The sequence below is a fragment of the Cygnus olor genome, chromosome 6 (assembly GCF_009769625.2).
Source record: "Cygnus olor isolate bCygOlo1 chromosome 6, bCygOlo1.pri.v2, whole genome shotgun sequence".
In the NCBI taxonomy this organism is placed as follows: Eukaryota; Metazoa; Chordata; class Aves; order Anseriformes; family Anatidae; genus Cygnus; species Cygnus olor.
This window is the reverse complement of record NC_049174.1, coordinates 38611524-38636545: the sequence shown is the minus strand read 5'-3', so window position 1 is coordinate 38636545 and position 25022 is coordinate 38611524. Positions and strand designations below refer to the sequence as shown.

The 25022-nt window shown below is 39.0% G+C and overlaps 1 protein-coding gene across 1 annotated transcript in view; it reads left to right on the top strand.

Moving 5' to 3' along the window:
* Nucleotides 1-25022, top strand: part of NEB (nebulin) — a 123505-nt gene that overhangs the window by 53126 nt on the left and 45357 nt on the right. The window contains exons 70-104 of the mRNA XM_040562351.1: nucleotides 379-690; nucleotides 1031-1234; nucleotides 1427-1531; nucleotides 2652-2759; nucleotides 3438-3749; nucleotides 4090-4293; nucleotides 4486-4590; nucleotides 5854-5961; nucleotides 6620-6931; nucleotides 7783-7986; nucleotides 8215-8319; nucleotides 8832-8936; nucleotides 10114-10425; nucleotides 10723-10827; nucleotides 11088-11186; nucleotides 11729-11830; nucleotides 12029-12136; nucleotides 13025-13336; nucleotides 13454-13558; nucleotides 13641-13745; nucleotides 14443-14547; nucleotides 15521-15628; nucleotides 15728-15841; nucleotides 16602-16799; nucleotides 17667-17771; nucleotides 18337-18441; nucleotides 18536-18640; nucleotides 19096-19203; nucleotides 19900-20013; nucleotides 20508-20705; nucleotides 21419-21523; nucleotides 22471-22575; nucleotides 22872-22979; nucleotides 23362-23469; nucleotides 24405-24512. Coding sequence (XP_040418285.1) covers nucleotides 379-690; nucleotides 1031-1234; nucleotides 1427-1531; nucleotides 2652-2759; nucleotides 3438-3749; nucleotides 4090-4293; nucleotides 4486-4590; nucleotides 5854-5961; nucleotides 6620-6931; nucleotides 7783-7986; nucleotides 8215-8319; nucleotides 8832-8936; nucleotides 10114-10425; nucleotides 10723-10827; nucleotides 11088-11186; nucleotides 11729-11830; nucleotides 12029-12136; nucleotides 13025-13336; nucleotides 13454-13558; nucleotides 13641-13745; nucleotides 14443-14547; nucleotides 15521-15628; nucleotides 15728-15841; nucleotides 16602-16799; nucleotides 17667-17771; nucleotides 18337-18441; nucleotides 18536-18640; nucleotides 19096-19203; nucleotides 19900-20013; nucleotides 20508-20705; nucleotides 21419-21523; nucleotides 22471-22575; nucleotides 22872-22979; nucleotides 23362-23469; nucleotides 24405-24512 — 5226 coding nt within the window. The remainder of the gene's footprint in view (nucleotides 1-378; nucleotides 691-1030; nucleotides 1235-1426; nucleotides 1532-2651; nucleotides 2760-3437; nucleotides 3750-4089; nucleotides 4294-4485; nucleotides 4591-5853; nucleotides 5962-6619; nucleotides 6932-7782; nucleotides 7987-8214; nucleotides 8320-8831; nucleotides 8937-10113; nucleotides 10426-10722; nucleotides 10828-11087; nucleotides 11187-11728; nucleotides 11831-12028; nucleotides 12137-13024; nucleotides 13337-13453; nucleotides 13559-13640; nucleotides 13746-14442; nucleotides 14548-15520; nucleotides 15629-15727; nucleotides 15842-16601; nucleotides 16800-17666; nucleotides 17772-18336; nucleotides 18442-18535; nucleotides 18641-19095; nucleotides 19204-19899; nucleotides 20014-20507; nucleotides 20706-21418; nucleotides 21524-22470; nucleotides 22576-22871; nucleotides 22980-23361; nucleotides 23470-24404; nucleotides 24513-25022) is intronic.

The following is a 25022-nucleotide window of genomic DNA, read 5'->3' as shown; positions in this document are numbered from 1 at the left end:
AGATGTGGCTGCTGCTGGATACTTGCAGTTCCTGTAATCACCACCACAGAACACTTTAAAGAGGAAGCTGTGGATGGAATGTGGCTGGCACTCAGAGTGGTCTTGCATAGACCACTTCTTGCAGGTTTCCTCTTCAGTACCATTTTCCATTGCTACTGAGCATTAAGAAAAGCCAGATGAATTTTTGTACACCTTGAGGAATGCCATTTTGGGACGCTTGAGGGGTTGCCCTTTGAGTGGCCTGGAGCTTTGTCTTTACTGAGGCAATACCTCTGGGAAAGGCATCACAGGTTTGACAGCATAGGAAGGTGAAGGCCTTTGTCAGTAGCATTCAGGTGAGAAAGGTGAGGTTGCTTACATTCTTTTTATGTTTCTCAGTACAAGTACAAAGAAGCTCACGAGAAGCAGAAAGGCCACTACGTTGGGTGCCGGACAGCCCAAGAGGATCCCAAGCTGTCGTTTGCTGCGCGTGCCATGTTGCTGCAGAACGACCGCATTTACAGGAAGGCATACCACGATTCGAAGGCCCAGGTCCACCTGCCCGTTGATGCGTTGTCAGTGCAGGCAGCCAAGGAGTGCCAGACGCTGGTCAGTGATATCGACTACCGCCACTACCTGCACCAGTGGACCTGTCTGCCTGACCAGAATGACGTGATCCACGCCAGGAAAGCCTACGACCTGCAGAGTGATGTGAGTGGGAGTAACTGTAGAAAGGTGTTCTGTCAGGTGTGTGGGCAATGTTTGTGAGTGTGCCAATATTCTCTGAAGGACGTGCTTGTGAAGATGCAGTCGGTCCTGGTACGGTTTATTGAATTTGTGTGGATGACCCTGCATGCTAAAAGATGGCTACTTGTGTTGTGCAAAGCAGCCAAAAGCCATGGGTGGGAAGGGATTGGTCTGCTGCAGTCTCAGCGCTGACTGTTGATGTGTGACTGTTGGAGAAGGAGCTTGGGGAAAGCCATGTGTTTGGGGAAGCTCTCTGTACTTAGAGTTGTCTCTGCAGTGGCGTAACCCTTTGGTTTATTTGTAGAACGTGTACAAGTCGGACCTGGAGTGGTTGCGAGGCATTGGCTGGCTGACAGAAGGTTCTGTGGATGTGGTTAAAGCAAAGAAAGCCCAGGAAATCCTGAGCGACAGGCTGTACCGCACACGTCCGGAGGAGCTGAAGTTCACCAGCATAACTGACACACCAGATGTCGTCCAGGCCAAGATCAATGCTTTGCAGCTCAGCGATGTAAGCTTACCTTTTGCTTACGTTTCATTTGTGCAATGACATTTCTGAGTGGTAGAGACTGCAGTTTCTATCGTGAGAACGTTTAATTTGAAACCAATGCGAACCAACAATACCAAAGAATTCCCATGAGTGTGTTTTTTTTCCCAATGTTCAGACCACAGTGAAATGTCATTGTGCTTCCTTTCTCCTTAGCATCTGTACCGTGAGGCCTGGGATAGAGATAAGATGCAGATCTCCATACCTTCTGATACTCCCGTAATGCTGCAATCCAAAGTCAATGCTCAGAACATCAGCAACGTAAGAGCCCACAACGATATGTGTGCAAAGCGTTATTAACTTAAGGGTGTGCCTACTTAGAGTCTTAGAGTTTTTACCTGACCTCTTTTAGATTTTGCCATAAAGAGTGGCAGCTACTAACGCTGTTCTCGGGTGTGCTTGTATCGTAAAACATAGATTGCGTCTAAGAGCTGTCTAGGCAGAGTATATTGTTAATGAATGAGTGTGCACTGATAATGTTTCTGATGATCCTCAAGCAAGAGTGATCTTAATCTAGAATTGGTGACAAAAGTGGCAAATATTTTCCTTGGGGTTGTTGAAGGAGCCTGCAGACTCATCAGCCCTGGGACATTTTGCAGATTTGTGTTGATTCACCCCCTATTTTTATGGGACTAAACCTTGAGATCCTGTAGAACTGGAATCAGTTTCCCATTTTGTGTTTTCATCAGGAATTAATTGGCTGGGAATTTTTGCCTGGAAACTGCATTCACTCCCAGACATTCTTGATGTCATAAAATCATAAAATCATTAAGGTTGGAAAAGCCCTCCAAGATCATCTGGTCCAACCATCCCCCTACCACCAATGTCACCCACTAACCCATGTCCCCAAGCACCACGTCCAACCTTTCCTTGAACAACTCCAGTGATGGTGACTCCACCACCTCCCTGGGCAACCCATCCCAAGGCATGCCTACTCTTTCTGAGAAGAGATGTCTCCTCATTTCTAACCTGATCCTCCCCTGGTGCTACTTGAGGCCATTCCCTCTAGTCCTATTGCTAGTTATCTCTGAGAAGAGACTGTCACTCAGCTCCCCACACCTTCCTTTCAGGCAGTTGCAGAGAGTAATAAGGTCTCCCCTGAGCCTTCTCTTCCCCAGACTAAACAATCCCAGTTCTCTCAGCTGCTCTTCATAAGACTTGTGTCCCAGACCATCCAAAAGCTCTGAAGCCATTCTCTGAACACACTTCAGGGCCTCGATGTCAAACATGTGTAAAATACTGTTGAGAAGTACCTAATGTGATTGCCAAACTGCCCAGGAGCACCCAAGCAGTTAAGCACAAGAGAAGTAGTTCTTAAGAAAGTCCTTGCTATCACCGAGTCTTGGCTGGAATTGACACGAGTGTTTAATTTTCATTGCAGAAACATTATCAGAAGGCCTGGGATGAGGCCAAGGCAAAAAGCTATGACATAAGAGCTGATGCCATTCCCATCAAACATGCCAAGGCTTCCAGAGACATCGCTAGTGAGGTACCGTCTTCTCTTCAACTGGTTGCTGTGTCTTGTCTCTTCCTGCATCCTGCTTGGCAGAGCTGGGTGAATGCTTGTAGCATTTCAGCTAGAAGCAGAGTAGGGTTTTCTGCCCCTGTGCTATTTTAAAGCCCATTCTGAGTGCTTCTTTCTTCTACAGCTTGAGGCCGCCTGTAGGTAAGTGCTGTGTGTGTAGGATGCCATGTGATGCGTTTGTGAGATTGCGAGGAAGACTACAAAGCAGTGTGTTAATTTCCAGACACCAAGAAACAATTTAAAACTGCTTTTGGCAGTGGCCGCAGATGTGGCTGCTGCTGGATACTTGCAGTTCCTGTAATCACCACCACAAAACACTTTAAAGAGGAAGCTGTGGATGGAATGTGGCTGGCACTCAGAGTGGTCTTGCATAGACCACTTCTTGCAGGTTTCCTCTTCAGTACCATTTTCCATTGCTACTGAGCATTAAGAAAAGCCAGATGAATTTTTGTACACCTTGAGGAATGCCATTTTGGGACGCTTGAGGGATTGCCCTTTGAGTGGCCTGGAGCTTTGTCTTTGCTGAGGCAATACCTCTGGGAAAGGCATCACAGGTTTGACAGCATAGGAAGGTGAAGGCCTTTGTCAGTAGCATTCAGGTGAGAAAGGTGAGGTTGCTTACATTCTTTTTGTGTTTCTCAGTACAAGTACAAAGAAGCTCACGAGAAGCAGAAAGGCCACTACGTTGGGTGCCGGACAGCCCAAGAGGATCCCAAGCTGTCGTTTGCTGCGCGTGCCATGTTGCTGCAGAACGACCGCATTTACAGGAAGGCATACCACGATTCGAAGGCCCAGGTCCACCTGCCCGTTGATGCGTTGTCAGTGCAGGCAGCCAAGGAGTGCCAGACGCTGGTCAGTGATATCGACTACCGCCACTACCTGCACCAGTGGACCTGTCTGCCTGACCAGAATGACGTGATCCACGCCAGGAAAGCCTACGACCTGCAGAGTGATGTGAGTGGGAGTAACTGTAGAAAGGTGTTCTGTCAGGTGTGTGGGCAATGTTTGTGAGTGTGCCAATATTCTCTGAAGGACGTGCTTGTGAAGATGCAGTCGGTCCTGGTACGGTTTATTGAATTTGTGTGGATGACCCTGCATGCTAAAAGATGGCTACTTGTGTTGTGCAAAGCAACCAAAAGCCATGGGTGGGAAGGGATTGGTCTGCTGCAGTCTCAGCGCTGACTGTTGATGTGTGACTGTTGGAGAAGGAGCTTGGGGAAAGCCACGTGCTTGGGGAAGCTCTCTGTACTTAGAGTTGTCTCTGCAGTGGCGTAACCCTTTGGTTTATTTGTAGAACGTGTACAAGTCGGACCTGGAGTGGTTGCGAGGCATTGGCTGGCTGACAGAAGGTTCTGTGGATGTGGTTAAAGCAAAGAAAGCCCAGGAAATCCTGAGCGACAGGCTGTACCGCACACGTCCGGAGGAGTTGAAGTTCACCAGCATAACTGACACACCAGATGTCGTCCAGGCCAAGATCAATGCTTTGCAGCTCAGCGATGTAAGCTTACCTTTTGCTTACGTTTCATTTGTGCAATGACATTTCTGAGTGGTAGAGACTGCAGTTTCTATCGTGAGAACGTTTAATTTGAAACCAATGCGAACCAACAATACCAAAGAATTCCCATGAGTGTGTTTTTTTTCCCAATGTTCAGACCACAGTGAAATGTCATTGTGCTTCCTTTCTCCTTAGCATCTGTACCGTGAGGCCTGGGATAGAGATAAGATGCAGATCTCCATACCTTCTGATACTCCCGTAATGCTGCAATCCAAAGTCAATGCTCAGAACATCAGCAACGTAAGAGCCCACAACGATATGTGTGCAAAGCGTTATTAACTTAAGGGTGTGCCTACTTAGAGTCTTAGAGTTTTTACCTGACCTCTTTTAGATTTTGCCATAAAGAGTGGCAGCTACTAACGCTGTTCTCAGGTGTGGTTGTATGGTGAACTGTAGATTACATCTAGGCAGAGTGTATCATTAATTAAGGATCATGTACTGTTAACACACCAGTTGTTCCTGAAGGAAAAAAACAGAGGTCTTGATCTAGAATGGGTGTTATTGTAACCTCTCACAGTCCGTATGAATGTGAAAGTGATGGAACTGGCTGTGTGGAACATTCCAGCAGGTGCATTTTGCCCTAAACTCTGTAGATTCCTGAGGGTGGGACTCATGGGATCGCCTGCCTTGCTTGATAGGCTGTGTTTGTGAGCTAAATTAAATGTTCAGCGTGTAATTACGCAGGACTTCTCCTTCCTTTGACAAAAACTGGCAAATATTTTCCTTGGGGTTGTTGAAGGAGCCTGCAGACTCATCAGCCCTGGGATGTTTTGCAGATTTGTGTTGTTTCACCCCCTAATTTTATGGGACTAACCGTGGAGATTCTGTAAAACTGGAAGCAGTTTCCCATTTTGCATTTTCATCAGGAATTAATTGGTTGAGAATATTTGCCTGGAAACTGCATTCACTCCAGATGTTCTTGATGTCCATGTATGTAAAATACTGTTCAGAAGTTCCTGACATGATTGGGTTAGGAGTGAACTATTTCAGGACTTCCTTCAGCAGTTGTCGTCCCTGTCCCCCCCCCCTTTTTTTTCTCACTCATGCTTTGAATATTGTTTTTGCTGATTTTTGTTGTGGCCTGACCTGCAATAACATTCAGTCTCTGATTTTCCACAGTCATCAGAGAACTACAAAGCATGATATTTACCCAGCTGTACTAATGACTTCAAGTCTAGGTAGGCTGACCAATATTGTGTGGGCCAAGATGCCCGTAAAGACAGAGCTCTCATGTTTTTGTGCTTCCTTGGGTGCCTCCAGACAGATGAAGGCACTTTAGTTTCTCTTCACCATTGTAAAAGGCTAAAGAGGAAGTAAAGGTAAAAGAGAAATGAAAGGTAAGGCTCTCTACCTACGCTCACTTTCTTGGAAGTACCTAATGTGATTGCCAAACTGCCCAGGAGCACCCAAGCAGTTAAGCACAAGAGAAGTAGTTCTTAAGAAAGTCCTTGCTATCACCGAGTCTTGGCTGGAATTGACACGAGTGTTTAATCTTCTTTGCAGAAACATTATCAGAAGGCCTGGGATGAGGCCAAGGCAAAAAGCTATGACATAAGAGCTGATGCCATTCCCATCAAACATGCCAAGGCTTCCAGAGACATCGCTAGTGAGGTACCGTCTTCTCTTCAACTGGTTGCTGTGTCTTGTCTCTTCCTGCATCCTGCTTGGCAGAGCTGGGTGAATGCTTGTAGCATTTCAGCTAGAAGCAGAGTAGGGTTTTCTGCCCCTGTGCTATTTTAAAGCCCATTCTGAGTGCTTCTTTCTTCTACAGCTTGAGGCCGCCTGTAGGTAAGTGCTGTGTGTGTAGGATGCCATGTGATGCGTTTGTGAGATTGCGAGGAAGACTACAAAGCAGTGTGTTAATTTCCAGACACCAAGAAACAATTTAAAACTGCTTTTGGCAGTGGCCGCAGATGTGGCTGCTGCTGGATACTTGCAGTTCCTGTAATCACCACCACAGAACACTTTAAAGAGGAAGCTGTGGATGGAATGTGGCTGGCACTCAGAGTGGTCTTGCAGAGCAAGACAGGTTTCCTCTTCAGTACCATTTTCCATTGCTACTGAGCATTAAGAAAAGCCAGATGAATTTTTGAGGAATGCCATTTGGGACGCTTGAGGGATTACCCTTTGAGTGGCATGGAGCTTTGTCTTTGCTGAGGCAATTCCACTGGGAAAGGTGTCACAGGCATAGGAAGATGAAGGCCTTTGTTTGTCAGTAGCATTCAGGTGAGAAAGGTGAGGTTGCTTACGTTCTTTTTATGTTTCTCAGTACAAGTACAAAGAAGCTCATGAGAAGCAGAAAGGCCACTACATTGGGTGCCGGACAGCCCAAGAGGATCCCAAGTTGTCGTTTGCTGCGCGTGCCATGTTGCTGCAGAACGACCGCATTTACAGGAAGGCATACCACGATTCGAAGGCCCAGGTCCACCTGCCCGTTGATGCATTGTCAGTGCAGGCAGCCAAGGAGTGCCAGACGCTGGTCAGTGATATCGACTACCGCCACTACCTGCACCAGTGGACCTGTCTGCCTGACCAGAATGACGTGATCCACGCCAGGAAAGCCTACGACCTGCAGAGTGATGTGCGTATTTGCAAAGATGTGTTAGATACCACTGTTTTTATTTAGTGTATTTAAGTATTTTAATTGCATGATATTACACAGTCAGAAAGGTTTTATCTTTAGAGTTCTTTCTCCAGTTTTTCATTTTACAGCTATGAAGCATTCATCTTTCTTTGATGGGTCTTATGAGATAAATAATGTTTGTTACTTTGTAATCAGAAGTCTTCAATTACTTATGTTTACCCGAATCTACTTAGAAATTAATTTATTAACATGAAAACTATGTAAGTTAGCAGCAAAGATGTTTTAATGGCTGATTTAATGGCATGTGGAGTCACTGCAGCTGGTTTTCTGCTCGGCTCTACGGCTTATCAGTGAACAGACACTCTTCCTCTATTTGATTTGAGCTTCAGAGGTGAGATTCATGTTCCTGTGTAAGGACTTGCTCAATTCAAATTTAAACAGTGTTGCCTGATATCACCTCAGGAGTTATGTTGGTTAGCTCTACTCCTCAGTATCTCCATAACTTTTTTTTTTTTGATTTCCTTTTTGTCAAATTTCCTGGAGGAATAAATATTTTGGAGAGAACAGGGTTATTCTTAATACTCCTTTTATCATCCATAACCAATATTCTGTTGAGTTGTTTCTCCTCTATTTAATTTCATAAGGTTTAGACCAAGCCGCTTAAGAAATGAACTTTTTAAAATCTGCTTCCCAGGCTTACTTATGATACTGGATATCTCTCATGTATAAAAAGGGTTAATCTAGGTCTAGCTGACTGGGCATTTTCTAAAACATATACTGCTTTGTATAGTTTAAAATAATGAAGACAGTCATTTTAAACACAGTGTTTTATTTGATTTCTGACACAGGTTGTTTATAAGTCAGACCTAGAATGGCTCCGTGGAATTGGTTGGCTGCCTAATGACTCTCCAGATGTTAAGAGAGTGAAGAATGCCCAGGATCTCCTGAGTGATAACGTGTACCGCACACCTATTGAAAGCCTGAAGTACACCAGTGTTGTCGATTCTCCAGACGTTGTTTTGGCTAAAGTGAACGCTGAACAAATCAGCATTGTACGTTACAACGTTCTTAAAGTCTTTCATTGTTTTGAAGCTATAAACAGTTAAAGTGAAATCTCTCTGCTAAAATGTAAAATTGATCAGTGGTATTTTAAATTGCCTAATCCTTTTTGAGACATTTGTTTTTAGAGCTGATAATTCAGGAGAGATTTATGGAATTTTATGTTACTGACAAGTGCAATTCCATATTTAAAATATCATTAAAATCAACTATTTTAACAGCCAAAATACAAAGAAGCCTGGGAAAAGGACAAGACTATGATCCATATTACGCCAGACACACCTGAAATCACCCTAGCCAGGACTAACGCTCTTAATTACAGCCAGGTATGTTTGTCATTTTATTTTCTACATTTCAATAAAATAGTAAGCTGTGAATTTTAACATTCTAAGATGCTGCTTATAAAGTTGAAGATTAAGTCATGTATTTTTGAAGTCTGAACTTATACAGGGCTTTCAACATTCCCTTCTTTCTGCAGAGTATTTGGAAGTATTTGGAAGAATTTAGACAATTTATAAAAGAGGCTTGTATATTTCGAAATGATTAATATCTCACCATTGAGATAATACTATGTTGTAATGGAAGAGAGCTGAAGGCATATAATTCTTTCTGAACTTTTACAAACACCCTTCTATGCTGTATAAGTTGCAACCCTAGTGTTACAGGCACTGAGCATGTACTGAAAGGCAGTATTTACAGCAGTATTTATAGCTAGGAGGAGAGGTAACAGAAAAAAAAATCTCCTATTTCAGCAAGCAAATGGCAGTACAATATGTGTTTCTCTAATGACAAATGCCAGAGTATTTAGCATATGTGTGACTGTGTACTGTCTTTTCAGAAACTGTATAAAGAAGCCTGGGATGAACTGAAGATGAGTTATGATTTGAGAGCAGATGCAATCCCAATCAAGGCAGCCAAAGCTTCTAGAGAAATTGCTAGTGATGTAAGTGCAAAAAGGGGCATCTAGTTCTTCACATGCTTTAAAAGCACATGCTCTAAGGGTCTCATGGGTGAAGTGGTGATTGGTTGCCATCTTGGACATAGTGACCATGAAGCAGATGAGTTTAAAATCTTTGGTGACAGGAGGAAAACTGCCACCAAAATTTCAACCCTGGATATGGAGAGAACAGACTTCAGGATGCGCAGGGTACTAGTTAGCAAGGTCCCCTGAGAAACAGCTTTTGAAGGTGTTGGGGTCTATCAGTGGCTGGTCACTTTAAGAACCACCTCTTAAGAGCACAGGAACAGGCAATTCCAAGATGCTAGAAGTCAAAAGGGTTGGGCAGAAGGTTGGCTTGGCTGAGCATGGATCTTCTTGTAGAGCTTGGGCAGAAAAGGAAAGCGTATGGCCACTGGAAGTGAGGTCAGGCGACATGGGAGGGCTACGGAGATGCTGTATGCCATTGCAGGGAAAAAATTTGTGTGTCAAAAGCTCATTTAGAGTTGAAGCTAGCCAGTACTGTGGGGGACAATAAAAAGGTTTTTTTAAAATATGTTAACAGCAAAAAGAGGACCAGAGATAACATTGGTCCATCACTTGATGAGGATGGTCACCTCACAAATAGGGACATAGACAAAGCAGAGACATTTAATGCCTTCTTCGCCTGCCTTCAACACTGATGTTGGGATCCGGGACCCCAGTTGCCTTGAGTTGGAGGACCATGACTGTGGTAATGATAAACTCCGAGCCAACCCCAAACTTGTGTAGGATTTGCTGCTCCAGCTGGATGCATATAAGTCGATGGGGCCCGATGGGATTCACCCGAGGGTGCTCAGAGAGCTGGCTGATGTCATCGCAAGAACCTCTCTCAGTCATTTTTCAATGGTCTTGGGAATCTTGAGAGGTCCAAGTCTACTGGAAAGGATTTGGCACAAAGAGCATGGTTGGGCACTGGAACAGGTTCCCCAGGGAATTGGTCATGGCACCAAGCCTGCTGGAGTTCAAGAAGTGTTTGGAGAACGCTCTCAGAAATACAGTTTGATTTTTGGGTGGTCCTGCGTGGTGCCAGAACTTGGACCTGGTGATTCTTGGGGGTCCCTTCCAACTCAGGATATTCTATGAGACTGTGATTCTATTTCATTATAACTGTCACTAATGATGATTTTTGTTCTTTACCAAGTATAAATACAAACTGGATCATGAGAAGCAGAAAGGACATTATGTTGGAGTTCCAAATGCAAAAGCAGATACAAGAATGCAGTTTGCCCTTGGCATAGGAAAGGTGCAGAGTGAACTAGAATACAAGAAATACTTTGCCAAATGGAAGACACAGTGCCACCTGCCAGTAGATATGCTGTCTATTCAGTCAGCTAAACATGGCCAGTCCTTGGTCAGTGATATTGATTACCGTCATTACTTGCATCAATGGATCTGTCTTCCGGATCAGAATGATGTCATACACGCCAGGAAAGCCTACGATCTTCAAAGTGATGTGAGTTAACACAAAAACTTAGTCTTAAGTTAAACTTATTACTGTATTGTCTCTTCCTAGTCTGCTTCAGCTCTAACTGAAGTCAGTGGGAATCTTTGGCGTTGCTGTTTATTTAGAATGCACAGTGTATGCTGCTGTTATATACTGCCAAGTTTGATGTGTGCTAAATTTAGCTGTAGTGCTGATGTTGAAATTACTGCTCTCCTTTTAACCAGTGGAAGTGCCATTATTGATGAATTTTATGGGATTTTACAGGGAGCTGTGGCTAACAGTAGGGACCTTATTTTGTTTTCCCAGGCAGTTTACAAGTCTGATTTAGAATGGCTACGGGGAATTGGATGGTTGCCAAATGATTCAGTCGGAATAAACCATGTCAAACATGCTGGAGACCTCTTGAGTGAGGTAACAAAATAGTTTTGAGTTCTAAGATTTTCTCAAGGATGTCTGTAAGTTTAAGTATTTGTAATGGTTAAATACATCAGTATTTCATTTATTTTTATTATAGAAAATACAACTGGAGTATTACCAGAGTATTCATCATATATGGAGAGTTTTCTTTCCATGTAACCTTTGTTTTCTTCTCCATATGTTCAGAATTGATGTGTTAACTGTAATGTATTCCAGTATAATCTGATTGTAGTTTAATCTTTTCTCTTGTACAGAGGAAGTACCGTACAAAAGCTGAAACTCTTCCATTTACTCCAGTGGCGGACAGAGTTGATTATATCACAGCAAAGAATAGCGGGGAAATTCTTAGTGATGTAAGTTTGCTGGGAAGTTGTCAGGCTGTTAACTTGGTCTGTGTATCTACATGCTAGTATATTCTCTTTAAAAATAAATTTTAAAAATAGCAAAAGAATTCTGGATCCAACTGTGGGAATTCTGTGAATGTATGACATAGTGACGAACCAAGACTCATCTCCATCACTTAAGAGGAAAGAAGCTCTTCAAGCAGCATAACATCAATCCTAAGCATGAGAAAAGATGCTGCTAGCTCTGCTAGTCCCTTCCTTCTCTCAGTCTTGGGGGATTGGACTAGATGATCTGTCAAGGTCCCTTCCAATCCCTGTCCATCCAGCCACACTAGAACAAGTTTTCAATTATTTTTTTCTGAGAAATTTTGGAATTCCTTGTATAACTTCCTTTTTTTAAAAATATCAAGTTGGATGTATATTTAATGTATCATATTTAATAGCCTTGAACAATCATTTTTATACATAATTACCATTACTTTATGCATGAAATAATGCTTTCCCAGTGTTGTGATGATGTTGTGAGGCACTCATTTCTTTCTCTGTTCCAGATAAAATACCACAAAGAGTGGAATGAGGTCAAGTCAAATTATACTCTGACAGATACACCACAGCTAGATATGGCTCGTGAGGCAGCCAGAATTCTTAATCAGGTACATGTTCTCTTCTTGATCATCTGACAGTTTGTGCTCACGTTAATAACACTTCTGAGGAATTTAGAAAACTTGCCTTGTTAAGAACATCCTCAAGGAAGGATTCATTTCCCTTACACTCTAACATAGGTTACATATATACAGTACTGACTGTGACTATAGTAGTTTTGTATTTCTCCTCACTTCTGTTTTCCACAGAATTTATACAAGGAAAGCTGGGAGAAAGAAAAAGCCACTGGTTACCTCTTACCTCCTGACACTGTGCAGATCTGTCATGCCAAACACTCAACTGATGTCCAAAGTGAGGTAATATTATTATTATTTTTTTCATCACAAGTAAAAGCAAGTGCCTGGAGGCTTAGAAATGTTAAAGAACTTGCAAATTGAAAAAAAGAAATAAAAAAGTTTGTATTAGTAATAACACCCAATAGACAATTTATGACCCATCAAATTCACTGTCTTCAAAATAGTTCAGACATTTTTGATATTACAATGTTATGAATATCAGTGCTGAAAGGTAAGATTCTCCCTTCCGCCTTTAGTTTCTCCACAAGCAGTCCTTTCAAAATCCACTATGTGGACTTCCGTATTTTATAAATCTTAAAGAATTGAAGAAGTACTATGATTGTAATATGTAGCTGTGATTTCACTTTTTGGCATATTATGGCGACTTCCTCCTGGAAAAATTGTAAGATGATATGCACATTGCAATTTAATCTTTCACATAGTTGTTGGTGAAACTATTACACGACAGCTAGTTAACTACTGAAAACACATTTTATCAAAAATTTGATGTAAATACCTTAAATAAAGATCAAACTCTTCAGACAGTCTTAAATAATGCGTTACAAAAATGTTATAAAACTGAGGCTAAAAGCATTTATTAGCAAATGCTTTCTAGCAAGGCTTCCCTGTTGTGTTGAAAATACTCCTTACTGAAGAATGGTAGTATATTAATCTAGAAAATTATATATTTTGACGTGGAAAGACTACATAAAGTAACATTACTGTTTGTATTATAATATTTTAGTCTGGTCATGTACTGACAACCTAAGACTGCAATTGACAACCTCCTGTCTTAATAACACAGTCTCATCTATTCTTTGTATTGACAGAAATGTAGCTGTTCTCGTGTTAAAAAAGAGTAGCTATAATCAGCGTTGATTTTTACATATTTCTTCCCTCTTCCATCAGCTTAAATACAAAGCTGACTATGTCAAACAAAGAGGTCATTATGTTGGAGTTGCCAGTATGAGAGATGACCCGAAACTGGTGTGGTTTGAGCATGCCGGCGAGATCCAAAACGACAGGTTGTACAAATCAGATTATCACAAAACGAAGTCCAAAATACACATCCCTCCAGATATGGTGTCAGTTGTAGCAGCCAAGGAGTGTCAGACCTTGGTCAGTGATATTGACTACCGCCAATACCTGCACGAATGGACATGCCACCCTGACCAGAATGACTGTATTCAGGCAAGGAAGGCCTATGATCTGCAAAGTGATGTAAGTCTTTTTATATGTATACCATATTCCACTTTGTTTGCTTTAAGTGCATTTTCTATATTATATAAGGCCGTATTCAATGATTTATTTTCTTTTTTGTAACTTTTTATGGTGCAGAATATTTATAAATCTGATTTGGAATGGCTCCGTGGCTGTGGTTGGATTCCTCTGGATTCAGTAGAACATAAGAAAGTTAAGAATGCACAAGAACTGATAAATAAGGTAAGTGAAAATGTTTTAGCAGTTATATGGTTGGCTCTTCTTCCTCATGCAATGTTTAAGAAAATATTTCATCTCTTTGCAGAGAGCATATACGAAAGAAGCCCTTGATAACTTTTCCAATTATACCAGTGTGGTTGACACTCCAGACATTGTCTTGGCAAAGATTAACTCCGTCAATCAGAGTGATGTATGTATTTTTTTTTTCCGTAGAAACTGTTACATTATCAGAATCAGTAGATGACTTATTTGCTTTTGCTAGACTGTACTCATTTTAGCTGTATGTATGTATGTATGTGTGAGTGTATGCATATGCATTCCTCATTAATAGACTTTTATTTGGGTAAATCATAGAATCGTGGAATCATTCAGTTTGGAGAAGACTGCTAAGATCATCTAATCCAACCCTTAAGCTACTACTAAAGTCCACCACTAAACCATGCTACTAGGTTCTAAATCTAAATAAGTTGTTCAGGAAGAATCTGTATAAGTGAACGACACAATATTGCTATACAAAATAATTTTACATTTTTCTGTAGAAGAATATAGGTTGTCCCTTATTTACAGTTTACATAGATTTTTCTTATTGTAATTTAAAGTTGAGTCCTGTTCTTGGTGAATAGTAGCTAGTTGTACAATGCTAGTGGAGTTCACAGTGTGGCTACTAACCTGTAATTGCTGATCAGTATGCTTAATTTTACTAGAATTTTGTGATATGCCATACTGATGACATTTGCCTGTGCACCATAATGGTTGGAATGTACTGTACAGCATTACTGAAGATATGATAACGTAAAAGAAAATAACCATCTACTTCTGATACATGGACTTGTTGGGATAATTTATTGCTACTGTGTAATTAACATAGTATTTCTTTTCTTTTGTAGCTAAAATACAAAGAAACATTTAACCTTGAGAAAGGACAGTACATTGGGTCTGATGATACTCCCGCACTGAACCACGCCAGAGACATGTCCTTACTGTACAGTGATGTAAGATTTGATAAATATATAACTAAGGTTTAGTTTGTTTTGAAAGCAACAGAATATAGACCAGACTTCAGAATACTGTTGAATTTCTGTTTCTGTTATTAGTCTAGTAGGTGGCACCAGGAATGTCATTTAATCTTTGTTTTTTGTTTTTTTCTGGTTTGGATGATTGGATTAAGGATCATTTCTTTCCTCACTGAATTGTTCTTAAAGTGCTGCTACGGGGAGTTTGGAAGTAGTAGTAGTAGTAGTAGTAGCTGCATTTGTATGACAAAAACTCTTTATAACTCCATTTAATAATATCTCCCTAGACTAGTGATAAAATTTGCATTTACCTTTTTATGAGAAGGTAAGTGCATGTGATTTACCTTATTAAGCAGTTAGTTTTCAGTAGTCTCACTAATTTTAATTGGAAATATCTATTTTTGAAAATTTAAGTGACTAATTCATATGAGTCGGGGCTTTGTAATTTTGTCTCAATTTATTTAATATTTAACAAAATATGGTATATTAGAAAAATTCCATTGACACAGTTAACGCTCTTATAATAAGTAAGAGTATTGGAGATTTTTCATGATTTTGAACATGTATCTATTAAATTATCACTGTCAATTCCATACTACACTTTTAAACAAGAGTTCATATCTACATCTTGCATATTTTTATTACTCTTCTGAATTAGAAACTGTTGAATGGCAGATCACCATTTAAAGAAAGTGAATTTAATGAAGAAAACAGAGAACGGTTCAAATTTCCGCTCCAGTACTTTTCTGAGGTGGAACACTTACTCTGATTGCTTTATACCAATTATATTTTCTAAAGGCACATTCTGCATTTACTTTACTGGGATAATTCATGGAATAAGGAACTACTCTATAAAAGTAGTCATATTCCATGTGAGTAAAAATGGCAGAATCAGGTCCCTTGGAAAGTATAATGGACTTTTTCAGAATTTGTATGTGTTTTGTTTGTCTAGAAACGTTATAAAAATGCTTGGGAAATCAGCAAGCCCATTGGGTATTCTTTGGATGAGAAATACATTCCACTTGTTGGAGCCAAGCATGCAAACTACATAAACAGTGAGGTAAGTGTGAATCTTCCATTCTTCTATTCCTTCCTTTTTTTTTTTTCCCCTATATCTCGTTTAAATGAACTTTAAAATTTCTACGCAAATATTTTGCAGCTTAAATATAAGGAAATATATGAGAAACTGAAAGGACATTACCTGGCTGGGAAGGAGATTGGTGATTTCCCCAGCGTCGTTCATTCACTAGCATTCCAGAAAATAAGGAGCGCGGTAAGGAGAGAATTTGTTTTGCTGTAATAATTTCCATTTTCCTTATTTTAATGTAATTCTCATATTAAGCATAAGTAATGCCATCCTTATTAACATCAGTAATAGTATTTTCAACATGCTTATGTTTCCTGAATGGTATTTTGTATACGGTGAATAATTTAACTTGAAATGTTTTAACAGATTAAGAAGGAATTTGTTTAGATATTAGACAGAATAGGAAAAAATAACTTTTTTCTATTTCAACTTAAGAATCTGAACAGCAAGAAATAAATACTACATGTCTTGGGATACTTTTGCCTTAGAAAAAAAAAATTGTATTGAAATAGGAATTTAAGAACCAGGAAGGCAAATTTACTTTGGTGTTTTATTATCACCACTGCACGTATAACATGTCATGCAGGGCATAAAGTTAATATAATCCCAAATATACTGTCTTTGTTTGAATAGGGAGATGTAACTAGATTAAAAACATGTTTTTAATGTATGTCTTTTTTATCTTGAGGTCTTGTTAATTTTCACACTCACTGTTAAGTCTGCAATTGAGGAAGATTGTTCTTGTCCTTCTAGCACCTCATCAGAATAAATGGTGATTAATATCTAAGTTAAGGTTTTGTCCTACTGAATCCCATGGGATTTTAGCCACTAAGTCCAGAAAGCATGCATAAGATTATTCTATTACCTGTAGCCTATTGGATACAAAATTTTACAGAAAAACACTGTATTCACTCTTCTCACCTTTTCCTCAATCTTTCCTTTTTAGTTGGCATATAGAAAGAATTATGAAGACACCAAAGCAAATGTCCATATTCCAAGTGACATGATGAATCATGTACTAGCTAAGAAGTGCCAGTATATCCTTAGCGATCTTGAATACCGAACTTACTTCCATCAGTGGAATTGTTCACCTGAAGAAAATGATGTTATTCAAGCCAGAAGGGCCCAGGAAATTTTGAGTGATGTATGTATTTCGCTTTTTGATTTGACATTTTTGTAACCTTTCATGTCATTTTTTAGGTATTTAAATATAAAATGCTTTCATATATTTCTGTAGTATTTAAACATGAAATTAATAACCATGTTCTTAGATTGCTTAGTGGCATAGTACCAAAGATTGTATTTTTGCAGTTTTCTTTGGGACATTTTAATGGTCTGGTTACTTATCACTAACTTAAAAAGTTAAACTTAAAAAAAAAAAAAACTTAAAAAGTTAAGATTTGCAAAACCTTCCCAAAATTTTCTAGTTTGACTGGTTGAGATTGTGTAGAAAGCTTACTGTCTGGCACATGCAGAGAAGGGATGTGGATGTACCATGGTACAGGCAGAATGTTGCTGTGCTGCAGTGCTCACTATACAATTTACGCAGGAGCCAGGACAGCATGAAGGACAGCATACAGCCAGCAGCTTTTCCCAGTCTCCTGGAAAACTTAATTCTTTTAGGATTGTATCAGTGACTGGCACACTGAACCACAATACTTGAATTTCATATTACATAGTCAACAGTATCTCAACTCAGGCCGAAAAAAACTTTCCTAATAAAATTTAATGATGTTTTAATTGCCTGGCTTATTAGTATGATGTAATTTGGCTTACTTTCCTTTGCAAATCCTGTGGGTAAAAATCATTCAGGCAAACTGTGAGATGGGTTAGTATTGTCTGCTCACATTTAAACTTCCAAATAGATTATAATTACTGAATGAGCCCGCATTGTCATGCATTGACTTTGTACAAGTGGCAAATGCTGAATATAGAGAAGAAATAATAGTGCTTTATTCAAGCAGAGAGCAAATTTCTTCCTAATTGATTAGGTGTCTTTTTTTCTATGTAGGTGGTGTATAAAGATGACTTAAATTGGCTGAAGGGACTTGGATGCTACGTCTGGGATACTCCACAAATCCTGCATGCTAAAAAATCATATGACCTCCAGAGCCAAGTAAGCAAGTTTTCCTTAAATAAGTAAATATATATAACAGATTTTTCTTCCATTTATGATTCGCTGTGACTGACACCAGTCCTAGTCCAAAGCAGAATGAAGTAATTCCTACTAAATCAGAAATATTTTTTCTTATTATTATAATACAGTCTTGCAGTTCAGTCTGTGGAAGCATGATAATTTTTGTTATTGAAGGAGCAGGAAAACTAGGAGAATGGAAGAACTGCAGAGCTGTGTTTTTTTAACAGTGAGAAGATAATACTTTGCCTTTCTGTGTACAGATCTGTCACAAGGTAGCTTAATTAAGATATTTATGTTGAAAGAATAGTCTGTTCCCTTGCTGATTGTTTTCTTAGCCTACTATGTGCTGTACAATTATACGCAATTTTCATTATTAGTTCATACTTGCTGTATTTCTTCTATATGGCTTGTCACTTTTAAAGTTGGTTATAATAGGACTGTAATCCTGGGTTTCAGTTGTCCAGAACTGATTTTAAAGGAAGCTGGCAGGGAACTTAGACATTTTCAGTATTAATTGTTTTTGGTTTTTTTTCTGTTTCCTCAGATAAAATACACAGCTGCAGGAAAAGAAAATCTTCAGAACTTTGGTGTTGTTACTGAAACACCAGTCTACGTGACTGCAGTGCAAAGTGGTATAAATGCCAGTGATGTGAGTCTCCCACTTTGTCTGCTGAGGCTTTTCCTCTTGCTCCTTCTGAGAACCAAAACAAATTCACTAAATCTATCTTCCTATCTTTTTATAGGTGAAATACAAAGAAGATTACCATAAAACTAAGGACAAGTATACAACTGTGACTGAAACAGTGGATTCTGAAAGAGTTCAAAATTTGAAACATCTTTTTAGCAATGTAAGTGTCTCTACATTTTTTTTTCTCTTGAGGTGCTACTCTGTGGGATTTTGTTTTATTTTGCTTGTTCACTCTGGTTGAAGATAAGCTTCCAAAGTCAGTGATAGCCTTCTGCATTGTTTGAGTATGGGGAAGATAACTGCGTTTCAGGCAGAGGGCATATTTCTTATCTGTAGTTCTAGTTTTGTCAAAATACCTGCATTAATAAATGGATTCCCTGAAGAAAACTGCACCTGAACCAAATAAAGTTGTTTTATGAGAATGGACAAGACTAGTTGGAAAGCATTTTGTCAACTTCTGTGTGTGCTATCAAGATTAAACTACTATACTAGTTTATTTCATGTTAAGTAATAATTAAAATGTATAAGTAAAAACAGAGGGCCTACAGATTTTTACTGGACATCGGTTATTTCCCAGAAGTTTTCTACTCACAGAGACTTTCTATTTCCCCACAGAATCTTTACAAGGAAGCCTGGGACAAAGTGAAAGCTACTAGCTATATAATGCCCTCTGATGCTGTATCCTTAGCACGTGCAAAAGAACTGAAACATAATGCTAGTTATGTAAGTGAATAAGATACTTTGATTTTTTTTAATCAGATTATCAATTCTAGCAATGAAATCTTACACGTCTCGCATATTCTGTAGTTATCAAAACTTTTTAAAATTATGTTAGAATCACAGAATCTTCGATTTTCAGTTTAGGTATAATATATCTGTAGATAATCACTTTTATGTGATGATAATTTTGGTAACAGTTACATAGTCCTTTGCTGCTTCTTTTCATGGAAACAAATGTTGTATTTTACAGTAATAGAAACAGCTTGAAAATTCCTGATTCACTCTTTTTTATACTAAATTGCACAAGCATCCAGGTCAGAAAAACACCAAATGTTATATATGTCTTTAAATGATGCTTTATTGAGTATAAAAGAACGTAATCTGACGCTTTGCTGAACAGTGGCTAATGAGAGATCATTGTCTTCATGGATGTCTTTAAAAGAAGGAGCTGGAACAATAAATAAATTGTTTATTCCATCTATTTGTTTGAAAGTCTTCTAGACAATCTCTTTTACAATGAGAATTACAATGTGCTTTCTTTGCAGCTGAAAATGAAATAGAAAAACAAGATCCTGCTTCAAATACTTCCTTTTCTTTTCAGACTCAACTAAATAATTTGCTTACTGATGAATTTGGTTCCAAAAATATAGTTGTCTCATTGGAGTCTGTTATTTGTTGTCTTTCTTTGTATCTGCTTAGGTAAAATACCGAGAAGAATATGACAAGTTTAAAGCACTGTACACGATACCCAAAGGTGTTGAGGATGATCCCAATACAGCAAGGTGTCTTAGAGTTGGAAAACTTAATATTGATGTAAGTGTTGTATTCTGATGTGTATTTTTCTGATAAAACCGTACTTATCTCAGAAGAGGCTACTCAGAGAATCCACATAGATACCACATTTCAATATGCAATGTTCAGTATTTGCTAAATACAATAATACACCTACAAATGTCTTTTCAAGCTTCTGTGTTAACCATTAAATTGTCTGCAATACTAAACCTTCAGTGCAATATATGTTTATGTATAAAACAGGGCACCACCTAGTCTACCTCCTCTAACACAAGTGCAATGAAAATTTGACAAATCGTATTTTGTCACTGGTGTTAATTACTATGATAGGCTGGAAGGTTCCTTACCTGCAAATTTTTAAAGCAGGGAAGATAGAAATTTCAGTCATAGCCAAAGTGATTGCTTTCCAACTAACATTTCATGAAAATATCACTAATTTTGCTTCAACTTTGTCAACAGTTAATGTTTCAGGCTATTTGTCAGAATTATTAATGTACTGTTTTGACTTTCTGCAGCGTCTGTACAAGGAAACCTATGAAAAGAATAAAGCCAAAGTCCACATTATTCCAGACATGGTAGACATCGTTTCTGCTAGGGATGCACAGCAGAAAATCAGTGAAATTGATTACCGTACACATCTCCATGAATGGATCTGCCTACCAGATCTTCAAATCAATGCCCATGTTCGAAAAGTAACTGATCAACTCAGTGATGTAAGTTCACAAATAATTTGTTTGTAGATCACTTTTTAAAAAGATTCTTGCATTTGTGCCCTGTTAGCAGGAATGATTTTGCAAAGACATAGTTGGAGCACTCTGAGGTTACACTTGTACCTCTTGTATAATGCACCACTAAACAGCATCTGTATCATGTTTCTGTGATACTTGGCCGCTGGTCTGTGATTGAGATGTGGCTAAGCATGCGTCATTTCAGTGTTATCAGTATAGGCATTTGGGCCATAACTTCACAGTTCTACCAGTTCAGCCATCTTTGTCTGTAAAGTATCCTTTATGATCTGGTTGCATAAGGTGTGAGCACTTTGGAAATTTGAGAAAATTCCAGTGATGCAAAGCTTCCACGTGCTTGCCTTGCTTAGTTCAGTCCAGGAGCAGGTCAGTGATCCATCAATAAAGCATTTGCATTGGATATGCAAATAGTTTTTTTTTTAATTACTGTGGTTTTTTTGTTGTTGTTGTTTTTTAATTCATTGGCCAAAATGAAGCACTGAAGAAAAATGTGCTCAATTCAAAAAATTTTATTTTTAAATTATTATTTTTTTTTTCTTATTTTCTCAAAACAAAAATGGTCAAAATACCAGGAACATTACTTGTCCTCATTTGACAACTATGTTTCAGGCTGATGTGGCATTAAGGAATTAGACCACAGTGGAAGTCTTACAGATTGCTTCTTTGCTCTCATACCTTAGGTGGTATACAAGGATGATCTTAACTGGCTGAAAGGCATTGGCTGCTTCGTTTGGGACACTCCTGAGATTCTCCATGCCAAACATGCCTACGACCTTCGCAGTGATGTGAGTCTGAACTGGATGCATTGGTTCTATTTCTTACTATTTTTCAAACCATTGTATTAAAAGGATGGAGTAGCTTTTTTCTAGTCCAGATATGGTCTGGAAAATGTTATATATCCTTCTCTAGTGAAGTATTCATATATGGCTAGTCACTAGAGGGGATTCCACAGGGCTCCATTTTGGGGTCAATTCTCTTTAATGTTTTTATAAATGACTTGGGTGACGGACTCAAATATATACTAAGTAAGTTTGCAGACAGCACTAAATTGGGAAGAGCTGTTGAATTCCTCAAGGGTAGAGAGGCCTTGCAGAGAGATCTTGACAAATTAAAGTTCTGGGCAATCACCAGCCATGTGAAGCTTAACAACAGAGAGTGCTGGATTCTGCACGTGGGATGGGGCATCTTGCTATATATATACAGACTGGGGGATGAGGCTGGACAGCAGCCCCACAGAAAAGGGTCTGGGAGTTAGGGTTGATGGCAAGTTGAGTATCAGTCAGCAGTGTGTCCTGGCAGCCAAAAGGGCCAACCGTATCCTGGGGTGCACCAGGCACAACACTGCTACCTGGTTGAGAGAAGTGCTTGCTTGCTCCGCTCTGTGCTGGTGTGGCTTCACCTCGATTACTGCCACAATATAAGAAGGATATAAAACTAATAGAGAGCATCCAAATGAGGGCTACAAAGATGGTGAAGCTTCTAGAGCACAAGATGAATGAGGAATGGCTGAGGTCACTTGATTTGTTCTGCCTAGAGAAGAGGATACTGAGGTACTCAGGTGTGATGCTCATTTATTTAGCCATAATTTCAATATACTTTCTGTTTAAATGCAGGTTCACTAGTATAATAATTAAGTAATGAAATAAATAGTAAATAGTAACATAGTAATATAATAAATTCAATTAATAATGACTAGTCTTACTAATTAGAGCTCTTGAATTTCTCTCTGCAGATTAAGTACAAATCTAAGGCAGAAAAGATGAAGAGTGACTACACTGTGGTCATGGATACTCCTGTCTATGTCCAGAATGTCCTCAGTGGCTTGAATTTAAGTGAAGTAAGTGTTTCACCTCCAATATTGCATATGCCATTCCCTCACAAATTCTAGAAATGTGACTTTTAATAAGTTCAATCATTTCATTATTTCATTGCTGGTTATCCGCACCTCATTTCCTATGCCTTTATTATGATATCACTAAATATCTAATCACTAGAACACAATCATTAAAATTATTAATTTCCTGAATCAAAAAATCATCCATTTTTAGGAGATATTTCCATGTGTTTGCAAACAATACTTACTATGAAAAAATATATGATGACTCTCCTCTAATTACTTTTTCTTTTTTTCAGGCTATCTATCGTGGTGAATATAAGCATAATATCAAAGGCAAAATGATTCCTACAGATAAAACAGTAGATTTAGAGCGGGCATATCATGCCAACAAAATACAGAGTGAAGTAAGTATAAACATTTTGTTTTTTTAACAGGATGCCAAAAACAAGGGCCATATTTTTCTCCTGTGTTTCTGATGCATGTTCATATTTCCTCTTGATTTTCTTTTTTACAAGTCCACAATGTTCCCTTATATTCAAAACACAAATTCTTTAAAAGTCGGTCTTTAGCTCTTCAGATAAAGAAGCTGGATTTCACTGCTCTAAAATTAAAGTGGGAAAATATCCTTATTTAATCTGCAAGTATGCATTATAATACAGCTGTGTGGGAAATCTTTTGCCAGTTATATATATGAGATTTCCTGTTTAGCTATTGAATACTCTCAAATATTGCACACAGTTGTCTCAAACACCTTTTCTCTCTCTCCTTCTCCCCACCACCTTACAGAATTTGTATCGCTGGGCTGGTGTGAATGCTCTACCTACTGGATACAGCCTTCCTACAGATACCCCCAGCTTTCAGCATGCTAAACATGTCCAATACATTGGCAGTGATGTAAGTAATGTACTGAGTTCTACACCATGAGTCTCAAGGGAATATTTGATGCCAATTTTCTAGGAGTAAACAATTATTGAGGCAGTCATTTCTCAAATATGAGTGTGCTTGTCAGAGAGCAGCAAGAGTTCCATGTATATGCCTGAGACAGGAGCTGATGGTGACCATGACATAGGCAGTGACCTCATCAGCCAGTGTGAAGTCCCACTGAGTAGGGTAGGCATAGCAGGGTTCTGGTAACAGGTTACGTCTACAGTCTCACACAAGGTGAAGCCCAAGCTCCTTCCACATGGGTCCAGTCAGGAGCTGCAGGAGTTAGGACAGAAATTGGAGACAAGCTACCTACAACATAGGTCCAAGGTAAATCCGAGAGAGGGCTAGAAACGGGGCTACAAACAGGGCTGGAGATGAGTTACCTGCAATGTAGGACCAGGGTCCATCCAGGAATTGCGAACAGAGGCAGGGCTGAAGACAGATACATCTACAGCATAGCTCAGGCAAAGACTGACATCCCAGGCTGTGGGGATAGCCAGAACAATAAATTCTTACTAGTGCACTCAGGCCCCAGCACTGATACTGTTTACGTTAACAGAATTTAAATGTTACTGAAATTTATAACTATCTGAAGCAATTACTATCAAAATTAAAGTTTCCTTAGGCAGATATGGATGCCTTATTAGGTGCAAGAGAAATTTAAAATGTTACTAATCTTGGGCCACATCATAGAAGTAAAAATACTGATGATGCCTAGTGTATTTAGCTCTGATGTAGCTAAATCTCATTTGACAATCTACAAAAATCTGTTTCTAAAAATCTGCTTAAATTACTGTCAGAACTGCAGTGTATGTAAAAGCACAAGCAACTTTAATTTCTGTATGTTTTTGTTCTATCTAAAAGATTTTTTTTTGTTTGTTTGTTTGTTTTCCACTTCATAGCTGAAATATAAAGAAGCCTATGAACATATGAAAGCTAAAGGCTATACTCTGGGACCTAAAGATGTTGGGTTTGAGAATGTGAAGAAAGTGAATCAAGTCATTAATGAGGTACAGGAAACATTTTTTATTTGTTTTCATTTGTATTTGTAGTGAGGGATATGAGGACACATTGACTGGGAAGACTGTAGGATCCCTGCTCCTTGAGGCTTTTAAGAACAGGTTAGATAAATATCCATCAAGAAAGGCAAGGGATCATTGGTTCACCCTTAAAGTTGGGCATGGCTTTTTAAGGTTCTTTGTACTCTGACTTTATATAGTCCTGTACAACTGTTACCATCATATGAAATCACTTACAGCCTAATTTTATTAACCATTCTGCTGCTATTTGATTAAAGATGCACAGAAATTATTGTGTCTTTATGATGTTGAATCTGTAGAGTTTTATACATATGTACTCACTTCTTTGATCATTGACTTTAGGATGAAAATTAAATATACGTATTTACATATTTGTAGAATTAGAGCCTTAGATTCTCCATATATTAGAGATGCTCCTATCAAATGTGGAAAATCTTTGCCTGGTTAGAAGATAGTATGTTTGCTCCCATTTTTCCAGTA